Raw genomic sequence first — 24,978 nt, 5'->3', positions numbered from 1 at the left:
GGTTGTGGATTGCCAGCCATCGAGATGGTGTGGATGGAACTTGGCGGTCTGTCGTGTCGTCCGATGATGGAACTCGGCGGCAGGAATTGTTCCAAACAATTATTTTGAGCACTCCCCGTGGTAGATACGATAGAAAATGCAGAGGGAACTAACGTCCCTCCGCAACGCCAGAGTGTCGAGCCGATCAGTAAGAACTCGGTTGTTGACGATTCGAATCGCTCTCCGTTATATGCGGTCAAATGGAAGAAGCTGGTACTGGGGTGCTCCAGCCCAGCAGGATGCGAGCAGTATTTATTTCCAGACTTCTTTAAATCAATGTTCAAACTTTCACCAAAAGATTTAGTAAAAAAAACTTGTATATTGTCACAAATAAGGCGTCACACTGTTATGGTTATGAATAGGAGCTATTAAATATCCGCGATGACCCTATACAATAGAGGTGCGAAGTTCATGTTATTACATTTAAAATCTGACTCGTATTCGGTCATTTCAACCCAGCACTTTGTTGAAGTAACAGCAATAATTAACCTGTAGAGCGGTACTCATAGTGAAATTGCAATGAATAAAATTCATTATGGATTTATATTTACTTTTCTTGTGAGTTTTTTCTTTACTGTCATGAATATAACAGTTTGAAATTGTAACTTCAAATTTAATGAATTTAACAGATGGAGATAAACGCTACCTTTGTTGATCTTAAAGAAATACAAAAAGATATTTTGCAGTGGAAGAGTCAGAATTCATTTAATTTTGGCGAGGTTAGAGATGATTAAAAAAGGATTAAAAATATATGTTAATTTTAACAATTTCTATCCATATCAAAATAAAATAGTTTACGTTGTTATTATTTTCAGATTGGTGTTACGAGTAACGGTATATTTGATTTCGGTGATGTGAAAAATAAATTGTTACAATGGAAAACTCACAAATTATCACAATTGTGTCCAACAAATGGGTAAGTAATGGGAGTTACAGACTTTGTAGACAGAGCAAAAATCATGTTTTTTTCATAATCGGAATATTTTTTGTAGACCACAACTGCAGAATTTATTAAATTTGGTTTGTAGTACAGCGCAACCCACTAATGTTACTCTAAGAGACGGATGTATAACATGTTTTTCAAGAGTCACATCTATGCCTGAGGTTGGTTAAAATGTTTGATATTAATGAATGAAATTTGCATAAATATTATGTGAATACGTTTACTCATATTTCAGGGACCACAAGAGCTTAGTGCATTAAGTGCATGTGCTGTACAATATTTCACGAACACATCTTATGCGAGCTGTGCTACGGCGTTAATGGTAAGAATCATTGATTAATGCCCCTAGATGGAGTTTTTAAGAACAAAAGTGACGCTAGTTAGAAGGCTTCCGATGGTCTTCTTTGGGGTAAATTTCCCCTGTTAATTGAATACAACTTCTTCTCTTATGTTTATTTGTTAAAGTTTAATAATGGAGTCGTGATATTTTTAAAACAATAATGCCTCGGCCATAGGTGGGCACAGTTAATCAAAAAGTTAACTTCGTTAATCGTTAATTCGTTAAATAAAAATTTAACTTCGTTAATCGTTAAAGCGTTTAATTTACGAAAATTTAACGCAAGTTAAAGTTAACAGTTAAAGTTAATTTTGGATCGAAGTTCCTTATCGCGCGTTGTGAAAGGGGGCTAGACGGAAAAAATTCTTACGAAAAGTTGTCACGACACTTTTTGCTATAGTAATTATGTTAACGACGAATGAGCGCTACTTCACCATGGCAACGACGTGACAATATATAAGCGGGAAACGGCCATACGAATAATCTCCGAATCGTATGGACCGATTTTGTCGAGATTTTCAATAGAACTTAGGCAATTTTTTTTACTGCGCTTACGAAATCTCGGGCGATCGCTAATTCTATCTATAGTTTAGTTATATAATATACTAAAATAAAATTTAGACAATAGGAGCGATGTACTAATGCCTGTACCATAATAATGACATAGCATGCACTAGTTACACACACTTATATACTACACTGACAATGATGGACAATTGACTTTTTCAGTCAATTTTTTTATCGACAATCCGACGTCACGGAATTAGAGAGCTAACTAAATTTAGACAAAACAAATTTTCTATTAAACATTAAGACATGTGATAATATTCAAAAGAAAACAATCAAAACTTTTGTGCAGTATTTACATTTATCTGTTACTATTTGCACCCGGATATTCATTTGCTCATACTCCAACAACATTTAAATTTATGTATAATTTGGTAATGTAATATTTTTTTTATATTTTAGCTAAGGACCCACGAACAGACTTATCATTTTTTATTTACTTTTTATTTATTAATATACTCGTAGATTTATTAATAAAACTTCTAACATCAGAGGAAACTTATTATAACATTGATAAATAAACTATATAACCAATCCAGTGATACATCTCAACGCATCAAACTATACAACTGAGATGCCTTCGATAACTTCTATCATCTAATAGTCTATCGTCCGATCTCTTGTTAAATGTTAAATCAAGTTAAATTACTCTCAGTGCATAGAGCATACGTTACACGACATAACGAAAACAACCGATCGCGGGTGATGTCTTCTCTTTTTATTATCACCTATAAAATCGTTATAGTTAATTAGTAAGAATATGTATTGAATTATTTTCAACGACATTCGATTAATTTTAAAATAAACTTTCGATATACGTAAAAAAACACATATAACATTTCACATATTAATTTTAGTATAACACAATTTAACATTATTTCACTAACATAATTATTTTATCTTTTTCCTCATTCTTTCTCGTTTTGTCGTATACTTTTTTTTTGTAAACAAACAAATTATCTTGGTTATTGTCTTTGCGCAGCGCACGTGCATCCCCGACCATTAGCAGGGTTGGGGCCATAAATACGTGCGGCTGTCCATTTCATCCTTTGTTCATATTTTTGTTGTTGTTAAAATTATTTTTCGTTGACTATGAAGAAGCCCCAAAAAAACAAACGACGGTAATAAACACCTAAATCCCTTTTGTTTTAGAGGAACGTTTATTGCGTGCACATTTCGTCTTTCGAATTTTTAAATTTGTTTTTCATTGTTTGTTTCTTATCTACGCAATGACAAAAAAATCCTATTTGTACGCTTTTTCAAATGAACCATAAACTATATTTTTTTTTGTTGTCTTTAAACTCCAACCAAAATAAACATTTTTGTCTGCAACAAAGTTTAGTTGTATTTTAGGTACGACATTGAAGAGTAATGCACACTCGATTATTTTGATTGCAATTCAACGCAGTGTTTATCTTTTTTAATAGATTTTGCGTCTCCCGTATAACAATTATTGTATTAAGAGTAAAGTGTTTTCGCACCTTATGTTGATTTTATAACAAAGTCTTGTTCTAAAAAAAAAGTGATGTATAAATAAATGAAAACCAGTTTTAATGTGAATAAAATGTAATAAAGACTTTTCAAGATATTTGTGTAAATGTGAAATAATTAATAAACTTTGAAGGTGTCTAACGCCTAAACTTCGCAATATTTGATAGAGGTAAGTTTGTTAAGGATTCTGTGGTACTCTTTTAATCATCACGTCTATCCCGGCCGCTTGTATAACATGCATCACACTCGCTCGTTCTCTCTCGTTCTCGTTCACCATTCGACTCGCCGACGGTCGCCGAACATAGCCGAACTTACGAATGTAGCCTGATGCATAATTTAAATAAAATTACAACAAGTCAATAAGTGTCTATTGTAACAATTAACGGACTAAATTAACGGAAGTAGAATTTAACGGTAGTTAACAAGAGCGTTAACACTTTTTGAATTTAACTTAAAAGTTAATCCGTTAAGGAAAATGTTAACTTCGTTAATTAACGATTAACGGATTAACGAGTTAATGCCCACCTTTGGCCTCGGCATTATTGCCGCCCCTTCTCTTAAAAAACAACTTTTTAACTTATGTAAAACACAATCTTGTGTTCATTAAAATTTTCTTGGTTTTTAATTTGTTTTAGGTAAATATAATAATAAAATAACAATAATTCTCATTTTAACAATTGTTTTAATTTATTCTACTTTTTTTCATTTTTCCGAAGTTTTTCATTAAACTGGTTATACATTTGTGTCACACTCAATAGTGACATTTCGAAAACCGTCTTACGATAAATGTCAAACTTGTTTGAAACACTTCATCTAGATGTCTTATATCTATGGTAAAAATTTTATCATAGTAAAATTGATTACCACACATTGATCGTTTAATTAAGCGAAGTTTCTTTGCTTTTTACTCGGTCAACATTTCTCTTCTCACTTTTAACCGAATTTACTGTACTTAGTAATTCACGCTAATAACAAAATTTTACAGGCATTGTCAACATCTGCTCTTAATGTTCAACCATCGGGATGCTACATGGGATATTGCGATTTTGTACGGTGCTTACGAAGAGTTAATTCTATTAACTTGGTAAAAATAAATATAAAAAGAATAAATCCTTACGAACAATCGTTTCAATACTTAACAATTTGTAATTTTTTAGGTAACGCAATGCACCCGTGAAGCGAGGACTGGCGTAAATATAACTTTAGATAGCGATAATGTTCGATTTTATACTAATGTAACGTCGTGTATTCTTGCAAAAACACGTTGTGGACCTTTTAATCCTATAACCGGAGAACCTCAAACTCCCGGATACACTGCATCAGGAGCAAGAGTTAGTAATGCCCTTCAGTTTTCAAGTACAGGTGAACTTAGGGTATTAGCCTTTTCAACGTCTACACCTGTAAAGTCATCATTTTGTTCAACGACATCGAACTTAACACAAACTAATTGGTTAACTAACGTTTGTTAAATTAAACTCTTAACTGTTGACGTTTTCATGTGACTATTTTTATAATTTTTTGTTTTAAAAAAGTTTTTCTTTTTACCTGAACTAATAACTTTTGCTTCTGCGTGGCTTTTAAAAAAGTAAGTTTATGTCAATGTCACTGTCATTGTCTTTTTTTTCAGAAGTATCATTTTGAAATGTTTACATTTTATTTAAATTAATTTTATTTGGTAATTTAATCTTCGTGACTCTTTTTTTTATGCAAATCCTGACTCCTGATATAAATCGTAAGTAGTTTTTTCTATTAGTTTAAAATGATTAAAATCCAATTTATGAAAACATTGAACCAAAGGTCTTTCCCATAAATAATGACTTAATCCCAAATTTTTTGCTGCCTGTTATTGGGATTAACCTTAAAGTCTAACTTATTATAGACTTAAAATTATTTGAGCATTACTATAATTTTTTTATGGGGTCACAAAATAAAAGTAGAAATTTTCCATTGCTATATGTTAGTACAACATTTTGCATATAAATAAAGTTATTTGAATAATCGGTGGAAAACTAAAAAAAAACAGTTTAATTTTAATATAAATTATTTTAAAACCAATTTTGGGTGTTTTTTTTATTGTAGATTCTAGAACTTATTTATTTTAGTTGCAAGGTAAAAATGTTAATACTTTTTTAACATTTTACTAATTATTCCTTACCTACATTAGTACATATTATAACTGAGGGTGTGTGTTATACTATTTTTTTGTTATTATAATTTAACTACTGTGGCTGCTTTTTGTAATTTATTTTTTGTGGTTTTTGATCTTTTCTTTATTTTTTTTCTTGCATCAATTAAATCATCAGAATCAGAATTATCTGAAATTGGAACAGAATTGACTTTGCTAGTTTTCTTATTTTGAACAACACTTGCTACAAAAACACTTTTTCTAAATGTTTTGATATTTTTGCTTTGTGTTGGATTTGTAATTCTAGGTATATCCGTGAAACTTGTATTATTGATGTGATGTAGACTTTCTGACTTTGCATGTTTTAATCTGAAAAAATAGATTGTGTTAAATTATTATTTAAAAAATGTACTCAAGCATAATGTATAGAACTCCATTAGTTATACTTACTTTCCTTTCTTCTTGTTACATTTTACAGTCTTACTTTCTGTTATATCATCATTATTTGGCACTTTTGTTTGAACCTTTTTTATCTTAGATTTTTTCTTTTTCTTTTCATCTTTCGGTTTTTTTAAATCACTTTCCAGTACTTCTAATTTTTTTGAACAGGATCTGGATAAATACAATGTAATTTAATATACTATTAAACACATAATATAGTATGTTAGAGTTTTTTGAATTATTTACCTAAGTAATGATTCACTATCAGTGAAATAGGAGTTCATGGCAAAACTTGAGATCCCCCATGATAATGGTCCCTTGTCATCACTCTGTACACCAGTCCATACATTTTTCTTTAGAGAATTCAATTTTACCTGTAGCTCTGATGGCTGTTTGTGTTTATTCTTTATTTCTGATAGATACCTTTGATAAATTTGTCCAATTTTAGAATAACAGATTTACTCAGACTTCGCAAGAAGAAAGAACTATTAACTTACTTAGGTGGGGGTAAATGTCTGAATTGATGCCAAGATGCTGGACTCAACCTAGGTTTCCCAGTAGAATCATTAAACATGGACACACTACGTGGCCGGCTATATTTCGAGGATTTCTTTTCCCGATCAGAATTATATGGAGAATCACTTGTCTAAAAAAACAGATTCTTTCAACTTCCAACTCAATACATGTGTTTATATAAACTTAAAGTATATTGTATAAAAATAAATTTACCAGCACAGGAAATATTTTTAGTTCCGGTGGCATTTTCTTTTTTCTCTTTGGGTTTACTTTGGCAGTTGAAAGTAATTTGTGGACTCTCCGCACTGGGCTTAATTTCTCTCCAAAAGATTCATCTGATGAGCAATCGGTAATTGCGTCTGACGTAAGATCAACAATAGTTCTGGATACCTGAAATTAATAAGTCAGTGTTATTTACCCATGTTCTGATGAAATCCCGGATTTGGTATGTAATTTACTTGCACACCTGCATTGTTTCTCGTTTCGTCCTTCTCTTGTCTATATTTAATTTCTCTAACCTGATGCGTTGTCTAACTGGTTTCTGTAAATTGAGGTTTATTATGTAAAATATGACTATCTAAAGTTAATTAGTCCACATACTTTCCTTACATTATACTTAGTTTTGATTTCTCTAGGGAACAAAGGCGAGGGAGGTGGTGCCATTTGGTTTGCTTCAACTCTATCTCTACTGACTCCAGCCTCTGAACTGCTGCTAGATGTATCTCCTTCATCACTGTCAAAGTTAATAAAAAAAAAATGAATTTTCCAGTATTAGTTACAAATTTCCATTATTAGAAGAAAATCAAACCTCGAATAATCTGAAAGTTCAATATTTGTTGGTTCGTCAGCATTCGAGCCTTCTTTTAGTAATCTGGTAACGATTTTATTCCTCAATCGTTCTTTACTCGGATCTTCGTCATAAAAATCTAATAGCGTTTCACAAAAAGTCCGTCCAAGACTTTCGTAATCTTGAACTGAAAAATGCGTTGACATTCTGCTTCCTAATTCTGTTCCGCCGAATGACGCTTCCATTGTATAACTGTTGGAGACTCCAAGCATCCAAACCACGACTCTGCCAGTACCTTCTTTGCTGCGTTGTATACGAAATTTACAATTTTCGAAGGAAAACTAAAATAAGATTAAGAGTATTTCGAAAACTGTTATATCTGCTATTCTAATATATTTGTAAGTCCTAAATTTACCTTATCTGCTGCGTTTTTATGTAGCATCAAAGGAAAAACCTGTTCTTGCAAATATCTATCCGAATTTCTTCGGCTTTCACAGCCATAAATAAATACGTTGTGTTTTCGTGAATGTGCGTGTAAGTCTACATACATGGCCACTCCACATTCTTCCTGTAATCTGTTCGAATTAAAATGAAATTGTCATAAAAATAGTATCAAGCGAAATTAAAAATATTATATTAGTAATTTTAAGTTTACAGTATCTTACCTCCGTATCATTACTTTGGTATGCCAAACCGGAGGATATGTTTCTCTTATCACCGTCCTATATTGCCTATTCAGGTCTTTTCCGGTCAACGAACAACGGTTGTTGCCGACAATTACCTTTAATAATAGTAAAAATAACTATTTTCGAATAACGCTTATATTAAAATGTAAAATATCTAGAGCGTCACTTACACCATCCGGATTCAGCATTGGCACTAATTTGAAAATGAATTTTTCCCTTAGTTCGCGTGCTTGATTCGTATCGCCCGTCAAATAGTCCATGAAACCTTTCATCATCCATGACGCTGGCGTTTCGCCGGGGTGTACTCTGGCTGTTATTATCACGGCCTTCTTTTTCTATAAAATTTTACAAGTTTTTAAATCATGTGACTACAGGCATGTGTATGGAATGTGGTAATATTTTTATATCGTAGCCGTATGTAGTCGCAATGTGTTAAGGCTTACTCGTTAACAACTTACTTTTTGTTCCATTTCGTTAGTATTCTGTGGAGCTGTGATTGTAAGGTAGTAGACATTATTTCCAGCTAATGTTCGACAGAGCAGCCTGAGTTTTGAGTAAGTCGACTTGACGGGATGTGCTTGTAGCCTGGACAAGTATTCTTGTAAATCCGAGTACGTATAGGGATAGCAGTGAGCAATGTAAACGGCATCGTCAGTGTGTGGAAACTCTATGTTGAATGTTAATGTATAGCTTGGGAATTGTTCATCTTCTTCGCATCTGTGAAATAAATAAGTTAAATAGTATCTTAGTTATAGAAAGAATATTGTACCTGAATGTTTTGTCTATTTTATGTACTTACGTAGAATCGTTTTTATAATAAGCAATGTTGTCGCCACATCTTCTCCAACCAATTGAATGTAGCTGAGCATCTTTGGTAGAGTACAACAGAGGTCGCATACCTTCGTTATATAAACTCTCAGCTTTGGATAAATTAACGATTGAAAACCTATAAAAAGACTTTGAAACTTAAAGTAAATCCAACTTTTATACGATGCAAAAAATGAAGTAAGCTCAAACAAACCTGTACATCATTTGTTTCTTTGTATTCGTCACTCGAAAATAAAACCATTGCATGTGCCTGTTTGTATAAAGATCCGTTCGTATATGCAATTCATAATATGCGGATGTGATACGGATCGCCTTAGCCAGGTTGCCGCTTTCAAATCTAGATTCGAATCTTAGCTCATCGCCACAGCTCGCACTGGTGCAGGCGGACAAGAACAACCTTGAACCGCCAACTGTAGAACGACTAAACTGAAAATTAGTGCATTTATGTCACCAACCTTCGCAGAAATCATTCGGATTTAAAAACCATTCCTGACAAAGTTATTACTTAATCCTTGCAGTTTTTCTTAATAGTAGTTTCAATTTACTCAAACTTTTGTTTCTATGTATCTTAATTTAATATGTTACACAAATCGAAAGTACATAAGAAACTAACATAATTAACTGCACTCATAGGATAATATTGAAATATCACTGTGCCCGCGTCTTCTCCGACTGGCTGGGGCCGCAGTTCTTTTCCTGTAGGTACGTAGTATGGTTCAGGGCTGGCAGGGCTCCACATCAAGTGTTGTATTCTTTCTTCAACAACCTTTAAAAATATTTCTGAGTGAGTCTTAAAAATTTACTGTTTGGTGTTACAAATAAGCTTGGTATTTTTCCGAACATTTTGCAATTTACAATAATGTTTGTATTGAATACAATCAATTTTTCATCTGTGGCCTCTATGGCTCATGTCTTAAACCATGTAAACTGGGTTATATCTGGATAGCGATTACCATGTGTCTGCGCCATAATAATTTAAAAAGATATGAGATTGATAAATTATTCTGACTTGACATTCTGACGGCCATCGTGCTGCTTGTTGCGGGCAGTCCAGCTCTTTGGGCAGCGCGAATAAATCACGAGGCTCCTTTAGCTTAGCAGTTGTACGAAAAGTTTTTATGTCAGTGTTTATTTCCAACTGGTTCGTCTTAATATTATTATGTAGAAAACTCGATATGAAAGTTCCTGAAATAAATATTTTTATTTAAAATAATTATCCATTATTTCTTATTCATAGAGCATCAGAATATCTAAATAGTTTTTGTAATGCAATAGTGTAAAAATAAAAAATGTATAAAAATCAAAACGAATAGTATTTTAATTATTGTAATCGTGAAAAGAAAAGACATTGGTCTCTAAATTTGAACAAGTCGAAACAACAAATTGTGGTGAAAGTTTTAAAATGTTAATTTAAATATTATTCTACAAATTGCTTTTTTCTCTCTAATTTGTGCCAATTACTTGAAGTTACTTTTATGTAAATGTGTTCACGTATAAATTTACCTTTATTGCATATGGGAAAGAGCGACGCTTGTAGTGTCTTAACTTGATCTAGATTGGCGATCAGTAGATTATCTTGCAACACTGGGTCTCTAGTAGGGAGAGTAAGAGTGATTGTAGTGTTGTCGGTGTACTTGTTATTCTGTTCTTCTCTTTCGAACATCATCACATACTCTTGTGCACACTCCAGTTGTCTCCACCATAACATTTTAGAATATTTCAAGACCAATTTACATTGATGCTACTTTCATGTTACTATCCTTTGTTTCATTTAACATTGTCTCCATGGTTGCGTTAGATTACGATCGGAATTTTGGCAAGGCGTGAGGAGCAAGCGGGTCGTACGGCGCTTGGCAGCGGACTGGGGTTGTCGTGCAACTCCCTAAAGTTATGGATATTAGGAAACTGATGCTTCACTGATGTCATGTTCGATTAATTTCTTATCGGCTGATTGGTGACGTCAGAGAACAGCCGTTCTGAAGTGCACTGAGCTTTTCCGGTCGTTAATTTATGTACGGAGAAATCTGTAATTCGGATTTTATTTATAATAACTTAAATTAAATTTCGCTGAAAACATGAATAGCTTGATATAATTATATATTATCTTTCTTCGAATATCGAATCGATTTATATCTTGTTCTTTAAGTTATTTTTATTCTAAAAATGTATGCCTTTATATTTTTTAGATATTATATTTTAAGTTTGATAAGATGTTTCAGAGTTTTATATACTTCTTTGTATACTTATATATCTTTTATGTCTTTCTTGTTCTTAACATGTTTTCACTTTATTCTAGTTCGATATGTTTATCGGTTACTTGAAAATTCAAATTTAAGTTTTCGCTTGCCTTCAGCTAATGAATGTTTTCTTAGTAAACAGAACTAACAATTCCGCGAATGCTTCAAAGGTGACTGCACTTCCACGTAATGTCTGAAACTTGTGAAGCTAATGGAAGTTCACCGCGGCCCCTGTCATGGTCGAAAAACTTTAGCATTATCAAAGACTTTGATATACCGATGAAAGGCATGTTTCTTTTCCGTTTGCTGTTGGCGTGCTTTATTCTTTGGTAGGAATTTAGTCTGATAAAGAATTTTGTAACCCCATTTTTTTTTGCATATTGTATATTTTTTCGCGACTCCGTCCGCGCGGAATTAAAAAAAAAAACTTAATAAGTAGCCTATGTGTTCATAGTAAAATTTCATCAAGATCCGTTAAGTCATTCAAGAGATACTGTCAAACAAACAAACATCCATCCATCCAAACATTCGCATTTATAATATTAGTAAGATTAGTAAGATAAGAATAAAAATATTTCATGTGATTGGCCTAATTTGTGTCAGTTGGGGTTTTAAACAAAAACGTACAAGAGTACTAGAAATTGGAATTGAAAAGAAATGTCGTGTTCGAAATTGACTAGTAGAAAATAGTTCTATTGTATAGACTTGTAATTTCAATGTTAAGACTTGCTATCAGGCTTTCCATTAAAAATTCAAAATACAAAATCCGGTACCATTAAAATGATTGCTAAAGGCACGCAAGTTAACTATTTTTTTATAGTACTAGTTGTCGCTCGCGACTCCTTCCGCTCTGATTAAAAAAAACTTAATAAGTAGCCTATGAGTTCTTCCAGACTATGTCCTACATGTGTGCCAAATTCAAATTCCAAAAGAAAATCATCAAGATTCGTTCAGCCGTTCCGGAGATACCTTCAAACAAACATGTATTCAGCCATCCTTCCATCCATAAAAACATTCGCATTTATATTAGTAAGATTAGTAAGTTATTAGTAAGATTACTGCTCGAGATAGTTTTAGTATTTCTATTTTATTGCTAAAACATAATACAGCAAAATTTGCTACCAAAAACGTGATGTTTTAATTTAAATTTCATTCGTTATCACCCGCTTGTTATAGTACGTAGTACGTAGTAGGAAATGGAACATTTATTGCATTGTCTCTTTAAAGGAAAACTAAATAGTTCATTTTCATTATGACTAGCTATCATTTCTTATACGACATCGGTGTATCGCCTGTATCGTATTTTGAAAACTTCGGTAATTTTATTTCCGAATTTATCTATTCACCTTGATATTTGACATATCAAGGTGAACAGAATGGTAAAACTATTATAACTTTAGTTGTTATAATCCAAATGACTACAAGTGACATCTAAGACCACTACCACGTTATGGAATAAGTAGAGAAAAATTGAAAAAAAATATGTAATTGGCAATCTTGATAGGAATATCTACTAGATTGGTGGCAAACAGCGATATGTGACTGTAATCGATGTTTAGAATATAACCATATCATAAGTAAATAATGATTACATTATTTACCGTTGGTTTCTGAGACCAAAATCTCTGTATAAAACATATCGTCATCCCTCTCATTATCTATAATAAAACAGAGATAACAATATGTTTTAAACTGTTATCTTGGTCACAGAAACCCACTATTTAGTATCACTAGTGACAGTTTAGGTTATCTGTATTTTAGTTTTTGTATTGTAATGTAAGTAAATTTTCGTTTTAATTAGTATATTTAACTTTATGGTAGGAAGTTTAGTTGTATTCGATGTTAGTTGTGTGAACATGCGTTGCCGTAGTTACGCAACCTGTTAAGTCGATAGTTTCCACCAATATCGTCGTGTCAGGATTGCAGGTGAGATATACATTCCTACAAATTGTTTTTACCGTGACTATAGAGATATATTTTTGTATTTTAGTAGATGTTATATTGCTTATTTCATAAAGCAACTTAGAAACAATCGATTTATGTATCACCTGTTTTGTATATTTATACTCTGCCTGCTTTTTGAAATAATTTTATGCTGCAACTTTATCACTTTAGATTTTTTTTATTATGTGTGTTTACTTTTTTGCCATAAGTATGTAGGTACAATTTTCAATACTGCTTGGCATATTTATTAAAGAACAGCTTGTGCCCGCGATTTTGTCTACACGGAATTAAAAAAACTTAATAAGTAACCTATTTCGGACTATGTTCAATGTCTGCGCCAAATTTCATCGAGATCCGTTAAGTCGTTCTGTAGATATGTAGTAACTTCCATCCATCCATCCATACATGTTAACTTTTGCGTTTATAATATTAGTATGATTTCTTTGGTCGACAATTAGCCTTTGGTGTTGATGAGATGATGAGATTTTTTGTCTACTCAGAACTATCTTTTCCTTTTTTTTTAGTGTTTCCATATTTCTACATTTTTCAAGTTTATTTTTGTTACCTAATTTAGCCTGATAGATTTCTTATCATAGTACTATCTAGATGCCGGTTTAAATATCTATCATGACAAGAGTATTCCTAGTTAAAGTGTTTTTTTAGGTAAAATCTTACTTTATATTTTACCATCGAATCTTCTTATTATATAATAATCTAATATTCTATCTAATATTATCTAAATGATAAAGTAATTTAATAGGAAACGTAATTTGTATAGGAATTTGTCCAAACACCTTAAAACAACACGAAGCATCAGTTTCGTCTTTCGCGTTACGTGGGGTCGCAACTTCGTGGTCGGCGACGCAGGGTGATTGCCCTGCTCCTGGCACTGGGTACCTCGGATCGATTCCCACTTGTACACTTGTGCACGTAGCGTGTTATCCATCAATGAACTTTGTAGTAACATTACTACGCAATCCTCATATTACTTACAAGTTTCTAGCATGGTTACTGGAACTTTATACTAAAAAAATTGTTTAAAATAAGTACTTGACATGTTAATTTCATGATAAACCACTGAAATCGTAATGACAATGATTTGAAAATTGATTTTGACTATAAATCTTTCACAAGATAAATACTAGTTGCGTTCCGCGACTTTACTTAAAAGGTTTCTTTTTCTTTGGCTCTTAATATAGTAGCGTTAAATAGCCTAACCTTTTTTCGAATCCCTTCGTCAAAAAATTGATTCGGATAAAATGGCGAATGATCGTCAAATTAAAAAAAAAAGAAACTAAGAATGCTATTAAATTTTAGGATAGAAAAAAATGGGGCGTAAAGTGGTGGTAGCGGTGTGCACTCTGAACCAGTGGGCCCTGGACTTTGAGGGCAATTTGAGCAGAATACTCCAGTCGGTGCAGGAGGCGAAAGAGATGGGGGCTTTGTATCGAACTGGTCCCGAATTGGAAATATGGTAAGTGATTAATATAAAACTTTTATCTCCAGGTTTAAAATGGTTAATCATTGCTGAGAATCAGAAATTTAATTTAAGAGATTCAAGAAGGAAATACTGGAAAGACTACTACTACTGAGTACTGTGGAAGGAATTGAGAAAGGCCTATGCTCAACAGTGAGCAGATAAAGGCTGTTGATGATGAAGATTATGAATAAGTAAATGTATACGTATATGTAGTAAATGTATAATAATATTCAATGTGATTTTTCTTAAACAATTAAAAATAACTTTATTTTTAACCTCGGTACTTCCTTAGGTATTTGAACACAAGACCCAATGTTTGACACATTATTTTATGGCTTAATTTTCAGTGGCTATAGTTGCGAAGATCATTTCCACGAGCCAGATACATACTTGCACAGTTGGCAAGTATTAGCAGAGCTACTAAAGTCGTCGACTTGCAAAGATATGCTCATAGATGTGGGTATGCCTGTACAGCACAGGAATGTATCCTACAACTGTAGAGTCGCATTTCTCAATAAGAAGATTCTGCTAATCCGGCCTAAGATGATGTTGTGTGAAGATGGAAATTACAGGGAGACTAGATGGTTTTCATGTTGGACTAAGGTATAAGGATTGCAGATTATTTTATTGGTTGTTGTTATATTTTAATAAGAATTCGAATGGAGCCACTAGTTTATTATCCATTTTGATAGGTACTTTGTTTTCTTGAATGTCACCAACTGTTACGAGGTAACTCCGATATGGTTAATCGACTCGGATGCAATTTGTCGCATACATAGAACGTCATTTGTAAGAAGTTGACTTCTTTTTGTTCCGGTAAAATATACAGTTCTTATGGGATTTTTATATTGTTTTTTGCATTTAGTTTTTCAAAGACGTATTCAGGGGCAACAGCTAGTATTACAATAACAATATCTTATTCTTATAATATTAAAGGAGCGTCAAGTAGAAGATTACTATCTGCCTCGGATGATAACTGCGATCACGAACCAGACCACAGTACCCATCGGCGACGCGGTCATCGCGACCAAGGATACTTGCATCGGCTTCGAGATATGCGAAGAGTTGTGGAATCCGCAAAGGTTATTCACTCATTATATTATCCTTACGAGTAAGTGTTCAGTCTTCAAAATCAAGCACAATATCGTAGATGAGCAATATAACATTTATTCCTTTAATGAAAAGTTATAAAGTACCACAAACTTAACTGACCCGAATTATCTTGTCTTGTGTGTCTATCTCTATAGAACACTATGTTTTCTGGCAGAAATAATTGCGATAATAGTGCGATTATCACTGACCAAGATGTGTTTGTAGCACTATAAAGGGGTAGACCAGAGAATGAAGCTACCTTTATAACTTTATTTTGCAGTCGGCATGTTCCCTTAAGCCTCGACGGAGTGGAAATCATATCAAACGGTTCAGGAAGCTACATGGAACTGAGAAAAGCTTACGTCACAGTGGATTTAGTAAAGAGTGCCACATTTAAGAGCGGCGGGGCTTACTTATTTAGTAATCTAAGAGGTTGCGATGGTCAGAGGATATATTTTAATGGTTGTTCATGTGTCGCTGTTAACGGGGAAGTGGTCAGTCGAGGACTTCAGTTCGCTTTGCACGATGTTGTAAGTACTCATATTGTAAGGACTTTTACGAAATACGTTGTTATCGGGAGTATTTAATATTTTAATAGTACAATTTTTTTCGGTTTTGAAATTTTTGTTGTGGAAAGTCAGCTTAGAAAAGTGAAAAAAGGATGTATGGGATTGTATGATATGATAGTCATCTTTCTTTACTATTTTTTTTAATAATCAATTACGTTGATTATTTTTTCAGGAGGTAGTTACAGCAACAATAGATCTCGAGGATATCCGCTCTTACCGCACTCAGATTAGATCCAGGTCTCACTTGGCAGCATCTAATACTCCATTTCCGCGGATAAATGTTGACTTCGCATTATCTGATGACGAGGACATACATTTGACTGTAAGTCAGCCTATAGAATGGAAATATTTGACGCCTGAGGAAGAAATTGAATTGGGTAAGAAATCTTTTTTTTTTATAGACGATAGGACCTTGAAACGATGCGAAGATGATTCAACTGCGCGACGTTAACCCGTTGTTCAAACAAGGCCTTGTGGGTGTAAACCTTTATTTCTCATCTCCTTCAAATAGATATATCGGTGTATTTTTATATTTAAAAAAGTCGGTGGCTCCAGGGGTTAAACTCTTACTTGTATTCTGCAGGTCCTGGGTTCGAATTTCGCTATGTACCAATGTGTTTTTCGATTTACATATGTACATTTATCCGTCGTTATAAAGTTAGTGAAGTATTAACCAACCCGCACTAGGCCAGCATGGTTAACTAAAGCCCAATTACCTCTAATTTAGGGTACTTTCCGAGCCCCTCAGTGAAGACGTATAGTGAGCTGATGCTATATATTATCTGGTGAAATGTTCGAAGGTCCCGCATGTTGGCTGTGGGATTACTTGCGGCGCTCTGGTCAGGGCGGCTTCTTCCTGCCGCTGAGTGGGGGCGTGGACTCCACCAGCACCGCCTGCATTGTCTTCTCTATGTGTACGCAGATCTGTGACGCGGTACAAAAAGGAGGTGAGTCAATTAAGAAAACTGACTTTTAAATTCCATTAGTTTCTTTGGGTGTGTATAAATATATAACATGCGGAAATTAACTTTGGTAATTTTTGCTTCTTTATCTCTGTTTAATACAGTGGCTTTTGTTTTTGCGAAGCACAGTAAGAAATTCTAAGTCATTTTTTTTCTTTAATAATTTTTTTTATGATTTATTGTCAGAAAGTCAAGTACTATACGACGTGCGTAAGATACTCTGCCAGTCAGATTACACGCCGTCAGATCCTATGGAGTTGTGCAATCGTCTGCTTGTCACATGTTATATGGCCTCAGAGAACTCCAGTCAGGAAACTAAACAACGCGCTCTGCAAGTACGAACAAATATGTTATACTAGCTGTCGCCCGCGACTCCGTTCTACGTGTTCTTCTAGACTATGTTCTACATCTGTGCCAAATTTCATTAAGATCCATTGCTCCGTTCTGGAGATACTTTCTAAAAACATCCATCCATGTATCTAAACTTTCACATTTATAACATTAGGATATCATAGGACTCTCTTCCACGCCCTATTTAGCTAAGCAAAAAAATAAATAAAATGATCCATAGATCTTTTTTTAATTTGATGAAAATGGATTCAAAATTCTACTTTAGATAAATTAAAATGAAATTGCTTATCTTACATTATTAATTTAAAACAATATGCAACTAATTTTTGTCGTTAAATTTTATTTATAGGGTTTGAAACGTTTAATTGTTCAATAGGGTTTTTTTAAATAGTTTTTTTTAACAGCTTGCAAGTGAGATCGGAAGTTATCATTTTCCGATAGTAATCGACTCAGCAGTTAGCGCAGTTCTAGGCATATTCACTACTGCAACAGGTCTTGTGCCTAAGTTCAGGAGCAAAGGTGGTTGTCCTCGACAAAATCTAGCCTTGCAAAATATACAGGTGGGAATTTGAACTTTTCATAAATATTATCTTAATGACATTTTTTTCCAGTTTATGTGCATGTTTTATTCTAGATAATTAGTTGGATCTAGAATTACACCAGAAAAGTAGTTGAATACATTAAATTTAGATACTAAATATTAGCATACGAATGAAAACTTTGATGAGTACCCAGAATATTATATTTTGATATTTTTCTCGCTTATTTCGCTCGCAGAGATTTCTCTCTCGCTTATAGAGTTTCTCGCTTACGGAGGTTGTCTGTCGAAACTGGACAGTGACTCTCATTTTTTAGGTTCGACTGTAGATATTTTTAAAATTATGTACTTACTAGCTGTCGCCCGCGACTACGTCCGCACGGAATTAAAAAAAAGCCTTTGTGTTCTTCCAGACTATGATCTACATCTATGACAAATTTCATCAAGATCCGTTGAGCCGTTCCGGAGATACCTTCAAACAAACATCCATCCATCCAAATATTCGCGTTTATAATATTAGTAAGATTAAGTTTGTGCCCATATTGAATTTTTGCTTTAAATAGATTGTAATAAAAAAGAAGTTATAATTTTTTTCTTTACTGTTGAGCATTTTTTTGGTGAATAAACTTGAGAGGACTCATAGATATCAAACCAGAAGCAAAGACAAATTAAAATTACCAAAACCTAGAACAAATTTTGGTCACAAAAGTGTAACATTTGAGGGAGTGCAGTTATATAATAATTTGCCTAGAAATATCCGTGATATAAAAACAATGTCATCATTTAAAAACAAACTAAAAAAATTTGTTAGTAAAATGTAAATTTAATATAAAATGTGTATAGAACTTAATATGCCAAATTAGACTACTGGTGTAATTTGATTTGTAAGTTATAATTTTGTTTTCTCGTACAGTGAATTTTGTAAATTCTTAGAGAAATAAAGATCTTAAACCACATTTTTATAGTTTTTGAAATGTAATGTCCATTTTAGGCTCGTCTACGTATGGTGCTATCGTATTTATTCGCCCAGTTAATGCTGTGGGCGCGAGGCAGGCCGGGCGGCTTGCTAGTGTTAGGCTCGTCTAATGTTGACGAAGCACTGCGAGGTTATATGACGAAATACGACTGTTCCAGTGCAGATGTCAATCCTATAGGCGGCATATCTAAAACTGATTTGAAATCTTTCCTACAGTACGCTAAGAATAGGTCAGTGGAATTTATGTATTGATTTTTTGTGAAAACTATATTACTATTTATGTATATTACTTCACTGCAATGAATTTGTTGTAAGTAACAAGCAAGAAATAAGGTTTTACCTATAGTTGATGTATACTAAATTTTATGTACAATGTAGATACTAAATTTAACAAAGAGTTATTGGTATACTAGCTCTCGCACGCGATTCCGCTTGCGCGAAATTAAAAAATCATTTCGTTGATTATGTGTTCTTCTAGACGAGAGATCCCAAAGTGGTCGAACTTAAAGTATTGCTAATTCTCACTTTGTCTTCTTCTATTGACTTAAGTCAGAATGAATAATAATAATTGATCTTAAAGTAGGTAATTTGGCCATGGGGGTCTAAGGTTACAGTTCATTTTGGAAAAGGGGTCATTTGTCCAAAATAGTTTGGGGATCCCTGGTTGAGACTATGTACAACTGTGCCAAATTTCATAGAAATTTGCTCAGCCGTTTTGAAGATACCTTCTAACAAACATACATACATCCATCCAAACATTCGCATTTATATTATTAGTAAGACGTAAGATTAAAGTATACAAGTAGGTGTACAAATTGCAGATTCTTCTTACCATCTCTATCGGAGATCCTGCAAGCGCCGCCGACGGCTGAGCTGGAGCCGCTCGCGGACGGCCAGATTACACAGACCGATGAACAGGATATGGGCATGACTTACGCGGAGCTCTCACAGTTTGGTCGCCTCAGGAAGACACACCATTGCGGACCATTCAGCATGTACCAAAAACTGGTACATTCCTGGAGCAATAAGTGTACACCGCAAGAAGTACGTATTACATACAGACTTAGTATGCCACGTAGGAGACTATATTTTGCAATTTTTTCAAATTAATAGTTGAATTTACCTTCATTTTACTTCCCAAATATTACCTTATTAAGGCTGTAATCACACAATTATTAAAAACAGACTTGTTTGTATCACATTTTATCTAAATTAATATCTAGTATATAAACATCAAAATTTTTCAAAATAAAACCATAGACTGTTAGTCGGTGAATTGTGTAAATATGATTTTCCATTTTCACTGATTCAACACAATTGGTTTCATACTTAATGTGTGTTATTTTATATGTCAAATACTTAAAAAACCTCTTTAATAGAAAATTGAATAAACGACGCAGTTACCTTGATATAAATAAATAATCCTAATTGTTAATTAGGATATTTTTCTAGTAAGCTATTATCCGTTGACTCTGTAGCCTCAAATTAGTGTTATATACATTGCGCACAGTGGAAAAGTGTCTTATGTAACCGTTGTGTTGCCGAACTTTGCATGGGACAAAAGGGATGAATATTAAGAAAAATATATATGTCATCATCAGCTCACTATACGTCACTGAGGGGGTAAGAGCCTACCCTAAGTTAGGGGTGACTAAGCCATAGTCGACCACGTTGGTCCAGTGTGGGTTGACTTCATACATATCACTTATTCTATATATACGGATAAATGTAGGTTGCATTTAAATAGAAAAATACATTTTTACATAGTGGGATTCGAACCTGCAGATTCTCTCTCTGTGTCGGTCCCTCATTTCTGAGGATCGTGGTCAGCATGTATAAGATCGCCCTGCAGATTACAAGATAATAGGTTTAGAGATACAAGTGAAATGTGTTTAGGTTGCGGAGAAAGTGAAGCATTTCTTCCGTTGCTATGCGATCAACCGTCACAAGATGACGGTGTTGACTCCGGCGTACCACGCGGAGACTTACAGCCCCGACGACAACCGCTACGACCATCGCCCCTTCCTCTACCGCGTGCACTGGAACTGGCAGTTCAAGGCCATCGATGACGCCGTAAGTCATACACCACTCATACACCACTCATACACCACTCATACACCACTCATACACCACTCATACACCACTCATACACCACTCATACACCACTCATACACCACTCATACACCACTCATACACCACTCATACACCACTCATACACCACGGAAGCTTGCGGCTCCCCTCGTAGGTTGGAAAACGAATACCTTCGACGCGGACACATTTCACGCCGCATTAGATTGGAACAGTAAGATTGAAGGTAACACCGCAGAGGAGATGGCAGAGAACATCATGACAAAGCTGGCTAGGGCGTGTGATTGTGCAATGGTAAGAACCGGTCACAGAAAAAACAAAAGAGATCCGGTCCACTGGTGGAGCGATAATATCAGAGAAATCAGAGAACAATGCATAAAGGCCCGAAGGTTAGCACAACGGGCAAGAAAGAAAAATTCATTTCCCGCGTTGCAGGCTACCTACAAAGACCTTCGAACTAAATTGAAAAAGGCGATTAAAAAACGAAAAGGAGAAACTTGGACTGAACTACTGGAAGAAGTTAATAATGACCCCTGGGGTAGACCGTACATGGTTGTCATGAAGAAACTAAGGACCACACAACAACCTCGTGAAACAAAACTACTTAGAAGCATTGTCACCACATTATTCCCACAACAAGAAGAGCTGGACTACGAAATACCCGCAAACGCCGCCGAAGTCCCTGCGATCACGAACGAGGAATTCGTAGGCGCATACAACGCAATAAAGAATAAGAAGGCACCGGGTATGGATCGCATTCCTAACGTAGCTCTGAAGGCGGCAATGAAGGGAGAGCAAAATGGGTTTCAGGAGGTATTTAACAAGTGCCTCCAGGAAGGTACTTTCCCCAAAATCTGGAAGAGACAGCGATTAGTACTTTTACCCAAGGGCAATAATAACCCGGAAGACCCAAAGTCTTATCGCCCCCTATGCATGCTGGACACAGCGGGGAAAGTACTGGAGAGAATAATCCACAACAGAATGGAAGCCGCAATCGGAAACGTCATCCACAACAACCAGTACGGTTTTAGAAAAGCCCGCTCTACCCTGGACGCGGTAGAACGAGTAGTAAACATCGCCAAAAACGCCACCAGGGGCCATCGCTGGAAAGGTGGGGGTAAAAAGTACTGCCTGTTAGTAGCGCTCGACATCCAAAATGCCTTCAACTCGGCAAGATGGGACATCATCTGCAAGGCTATGGATAGATTGGAAGTGCCGATGTATCTCAGGAAGATAATACGCAGCTATCTGAGTAACAGGGTCCTTCACTACGACACGGATGATGGACCGGAAAAGTACAAAATTACGGCTGGTGTACCACAGGGCTCCGTGCTCGGACCGCTTTTGTGGAACATTATGTATGACGGACTGCTGAATCTCACACTTCCTGCTGGAGCTGAACTTACTGCTTTCGCAGACGATGCGATGATCTCAATAGTCGCGAAGCACACAGAAGAGATACGAAGAATATTCGAAGAAACGTACCGCCGTATACAAACGTGGATGACATCGACCGGACTGAAACTAGCAGAGCACAAGACAGAGGCAATGCTGGTCACGAGTCGGAAGAACGTAGAAAGGATCACGCTAGCCGTGGGATCAAGTTGCATCACATCTAAAACACAAATTAGGTATCTTGGAGTGTACCTAGATTTCAGGCTAAACTTTAACCACCACGTGGAGCAAGCAGCCGTGAAGACATCGAAGGTTACCATGGCACTCGCCAGGCTCATGCCAAACGTGGGTGGCCCACGGCAAAAGAAGAGGAACCTGTTGATGTCGGTAAGTAATTCCGTTTTGTTGTATGGGGCTCCCATTTGGGCGGACGCTCTAAGTAACAAAATAAATAGGAAAAAGATGGAGTCAGTGTATCGGGTAAGTTCGATCAGAATCATCAGCGCGTTTCGCACTGTATCGTTAGATGCAGCCAGTGTAATCGCCGGCGCTATACCCGTGCATCTACTTGCAGAAGAGAGAAAACTGTTGTTTGACAGAAGAAGTGATCCGAGCGCAACGCGGAGAAAATCACAAAGTATAGCCAGAAGACAGATCATCACCAAATGGCAGCAGGAGTGGGATCACTCAACAAAGGGCCGCTGGACCCACAAACTAATTGGGCAAGTCGAAAAATGGATAAACCGCAAGCATGGGGAAACGAACTTCTACCTCACCCAAATGCTGACGGGCCATGGATGTTACCGTGCGTACCTACACCGTTTTGGGCACGAAATTCTCCCGGATTGTCCACACGGGTGCGGCGAACCAGAGGACGCAGAGCACGTGTTCTTTGTCTGCCCGGCATACTCCAAGGAGCGCGAAGAACTCGAGAACAGTATCGGACCTACTACGGTCGCAAATTTGGTGGATAACATGCTTGCAACAGAAGAAGCATGGAATAAAGTTAGCGAATACGCCGCCTCAGTACTAAAGAAGGTACGGCGGGTCAGCCGTACCTTCTTTAGTACCCTTCTTTAGTACCGTCAGGCTCTTCGCCGTATTTGTTCAGACAAATACGGCGAAGAGCCAATGCAATGGACTCAAGGAGCTAAAAAGCGCAGAGAGCTAGAAGGGAAAGCATGACTGCTGAGACCACCCCTCCGAAGTAATACCGGAAGGTAGTCCCGGAGGGGTACCTAAAAGTCCATAGAGAGGGTTGTTTTAGTCGGTAACGGGACTCATGTTAGGATAGGTGAACACCAATGAGCCTGAGCCCGACACACCAGGCATGTAGCTCCCATGTCTGACGGTGCCCTAAGGCATTTTTTCCCTCTATAAAAAAAAAAACCACTCATACACCACTCATACACCACTCATACACCACTCATACACCACTCATACATTCATAAATAAATAACTGCTTTATTGTAACACTCATATACACAATTATGTGGGACCTTTGGATCCTTAACTAGGGCATAGCCCTGTGTTTCAGGAGCGAATCCTTTCCCCCAAAAGAAACAATTATGTATTTATAATTTTGAAAATGAAGTTGAAAAAAAAACTAACTTTTTTTTACTTCGATTTTTTTTTGCATTTGTTTGTTTTAGATTGGTATAGGTGTTTGCGTGTGTGTGTGTGTGTATTGTGTATGTATGAGCATTTTTGTGTGGGAATATCGCCTCCGATTATGTCCGCGCCGAATTAAAAAAAACTTAGTAAGTAGCCTATGTGTTCTTACCAAATTTTATAAATTTCCAGACAGTGTTCTATATCCATATCTATGTAGATGTTTTCCTGATACCTTCTAACAATCCATCCATCCATCCGTTCACATTTATATTAGTAAGAAGTTTTTTTTTCAACGATATTTTAATTCTACAGGTAGCACAAATGATGAAGGACAAAAGAGCGTCCAGTGTAGATAGACCTGCGAAGGTTGACTCAATGGGAAGCAACAACTCCATTACGTCAACACTGTCCGCACCCTTCAACATGCGCAGAGATAGGAAAGGAGTATTAATTTAATTTGTATTAAATTAGTATTAGAAGTAGTTTAGTACCAGTAGTTAGTATTAAGTATTTCAGTAGTATTCAAAAATCTTGTTTTTTTAATATAGGTTGACCAAAAACTGAGCCTTAAATTAAGACTTAAGCATAAATATTGCATTCAACAGTAGAATTGAACTTTGATTTTTAATAAGCAATCAATGCAATTAATTTGACATCAACGGTTATCCTTTTTTTGTTTTTATTTTTAATTTTGTTATAATAAATCTTAGAAAATTTGCACAAATATTAAATAGATACGTATATAGGTTTAAGATAACATTTTACTCACTCCCATAAATCTTTTACTCATTTTTTTTAAAATGTTGATATTAGACGTTTCACTTCTTCCGTATACCGTATAGCAAGAAAAATATATAAGCAACTTAGTATTTTTCTTAGGATAAGAAAATACTCGTTACACTTTAATTAGTACAATTCACGTAGATACAGACTTAAAAATATGCATAGCTATGTTTTCACTTAAAAACGGTT

General features: G+C 35.3%; 3 protein-coding genes across 4 annotated transcripts; 2 read left to right on the top strand and 1 right to left on the bottom strand.

Moving 5' to 3' along the window:
* The first annotated feature begins 513 nt into the window (after positions 1–513).
* LOC106713507 lies at positions 514–4,846 on the top strand. The gene is made up of 6 exons (XM_014506317.2): positions 514–597; positions 855–955; positions 1,032–1,143; positions 1,218–1,304; positions 4,363–4,461; positions 4,535–4,846. Exons 1-6 carry the CDS (start codon positions 559–561, stop codon positions 4,844–4,846), a joined length of 750 nt encoding a protein of 249 aa, XP_014361803.2. The 5' UTR covers positions 514–558.
* A 156-nt stretch (positions 4,847–5,002) lies between these two features.
* On the top strand, positions 5,003–24,590 carry LOC106713547 (glutamine-dependent NAD(+) synthetase). Of its 2 annotated transcripts, none has more exons than XM_045677901.1 (13): positions 5,003–5,109; positions 14,259–14,415; positions 14,769–15,024; positions 15,358–15,503; positions 15,794–16,043; positions 16,255–16,459; positions 16,883–17,029; positions 17,231–17,379; positions 17,800–17,955; positions 18,925–19,139; positions 19,731–19,953; positions 20,806–20,982; positions 24,319–24,590. In XM_045677901.1, the coding sequence occupies exons 2-13, from the start codon at positions 14,270–14,272 to the stop codon at positions 24,460–24,462; spliced, it is 2,214 nt and encodes a 737-aa protein (XP_045533857.1). In that variant the 5' UTR covers positions 5,003–5,109; positions 14,259–14,269; the 3' UTR covers positions 24,463–24,590. The 2 variants fall into 2 exon arrangements, with proteins under 2 accessions (XP_045533857.1, XP_045533856.1); XM_045677900.1 differs by lacking the exon at positions 5,003–5,109 and adding an exon at positions 12,786–12,923.
* On the bottom strand, positions 5,586–10,763 carry LOC106713508 (cytosolic carboxypeptidase 2). Its single transcript, XM_045678035.1, is given in 16 exon segments — positions 5,586–5,871; positions 5,953–6,366; positions 6,441–6,589; positions 6,673–6,849; positions 6,926–7,000; positions 7,069–7,192; positions 7,268–7,587; positions 7,662–7,821; positions 7,912–8,027; positions 8,103–8,267; positions 8,391–8,649; positions 8,732–8,878; positions 8,954–9,186; positions 9,374–9,526; positions 9,770–9,945; positions 10,264–10,763. Coding segments are annotated over 16 exon segments (3,159 nt in total). The 5' UTR covers positions 10,469–10,763.
* Positions 24,591–24,978: the final 388 nt, after the last annotated feature.

The sequence above is a fragment of the Papilio machaon genome, chromosome 5 (genome assembly GCF_912999745.1).
Source record: "Papilio machaon chromosome 5, ilPapMach1.1, whole genome shotgun sequence".
Taxonomy (NCBI): domain Eukaryota; kingdom Metazoa; phylum Arthropoda; class Insecta; order Lepidoptera; family Papilionidae; genus Papilio; species Papilio machaon.
The sequence above is the reverse complement of the archived record's forward strand: the minus strand, read 5'-3'. Positions and strand labels throughout refer to the sequence as shown.

Bases quoted from the DNA above. Each gene is read 5' to 3' on its own strand.
- LOC106713547 (XM_045677901.1), top strand. From the start codon at position 14,270: ATGGGGCGTAAAGTGGTGGTAGCGGTGTGCACTCTGAACCAGTGGGCC. The intron at 17,956-18,924 runs GTGGGAATTTGA...TGTCCATTTTAG, and splicing joins TAGCCTTGCAAAATATACAG to GCTCGTCTACGTATGGTGCT. The intron at 20,983-24,318 runs GTAAGTCATACA...TTAATTCTACAG, and splicing joins TCAAGGCCATCGATGACGCC to GTAGCACAAATGATGAAGGA.
- LOC106713507 (XM_014506317.2), top strand. From the start codon at position 559: ATGAATAAAATTCATTATGGATTTATATTTACTTTTCTT. The intron at 598-854 runs GTGAGTTTTTTC...TATTATTTTCAG, and splicing joins GATTTATATTTACTTTTCTT to ATTGGTGTTACGAGTAACGG. The intron at 1,305-4,362 runs GTAAGAATCATT...AAAATTTTACAG, and splicing joins GCTGTGCTACGGCGTTAATG to GCATTGTCAACATCTGCTCT.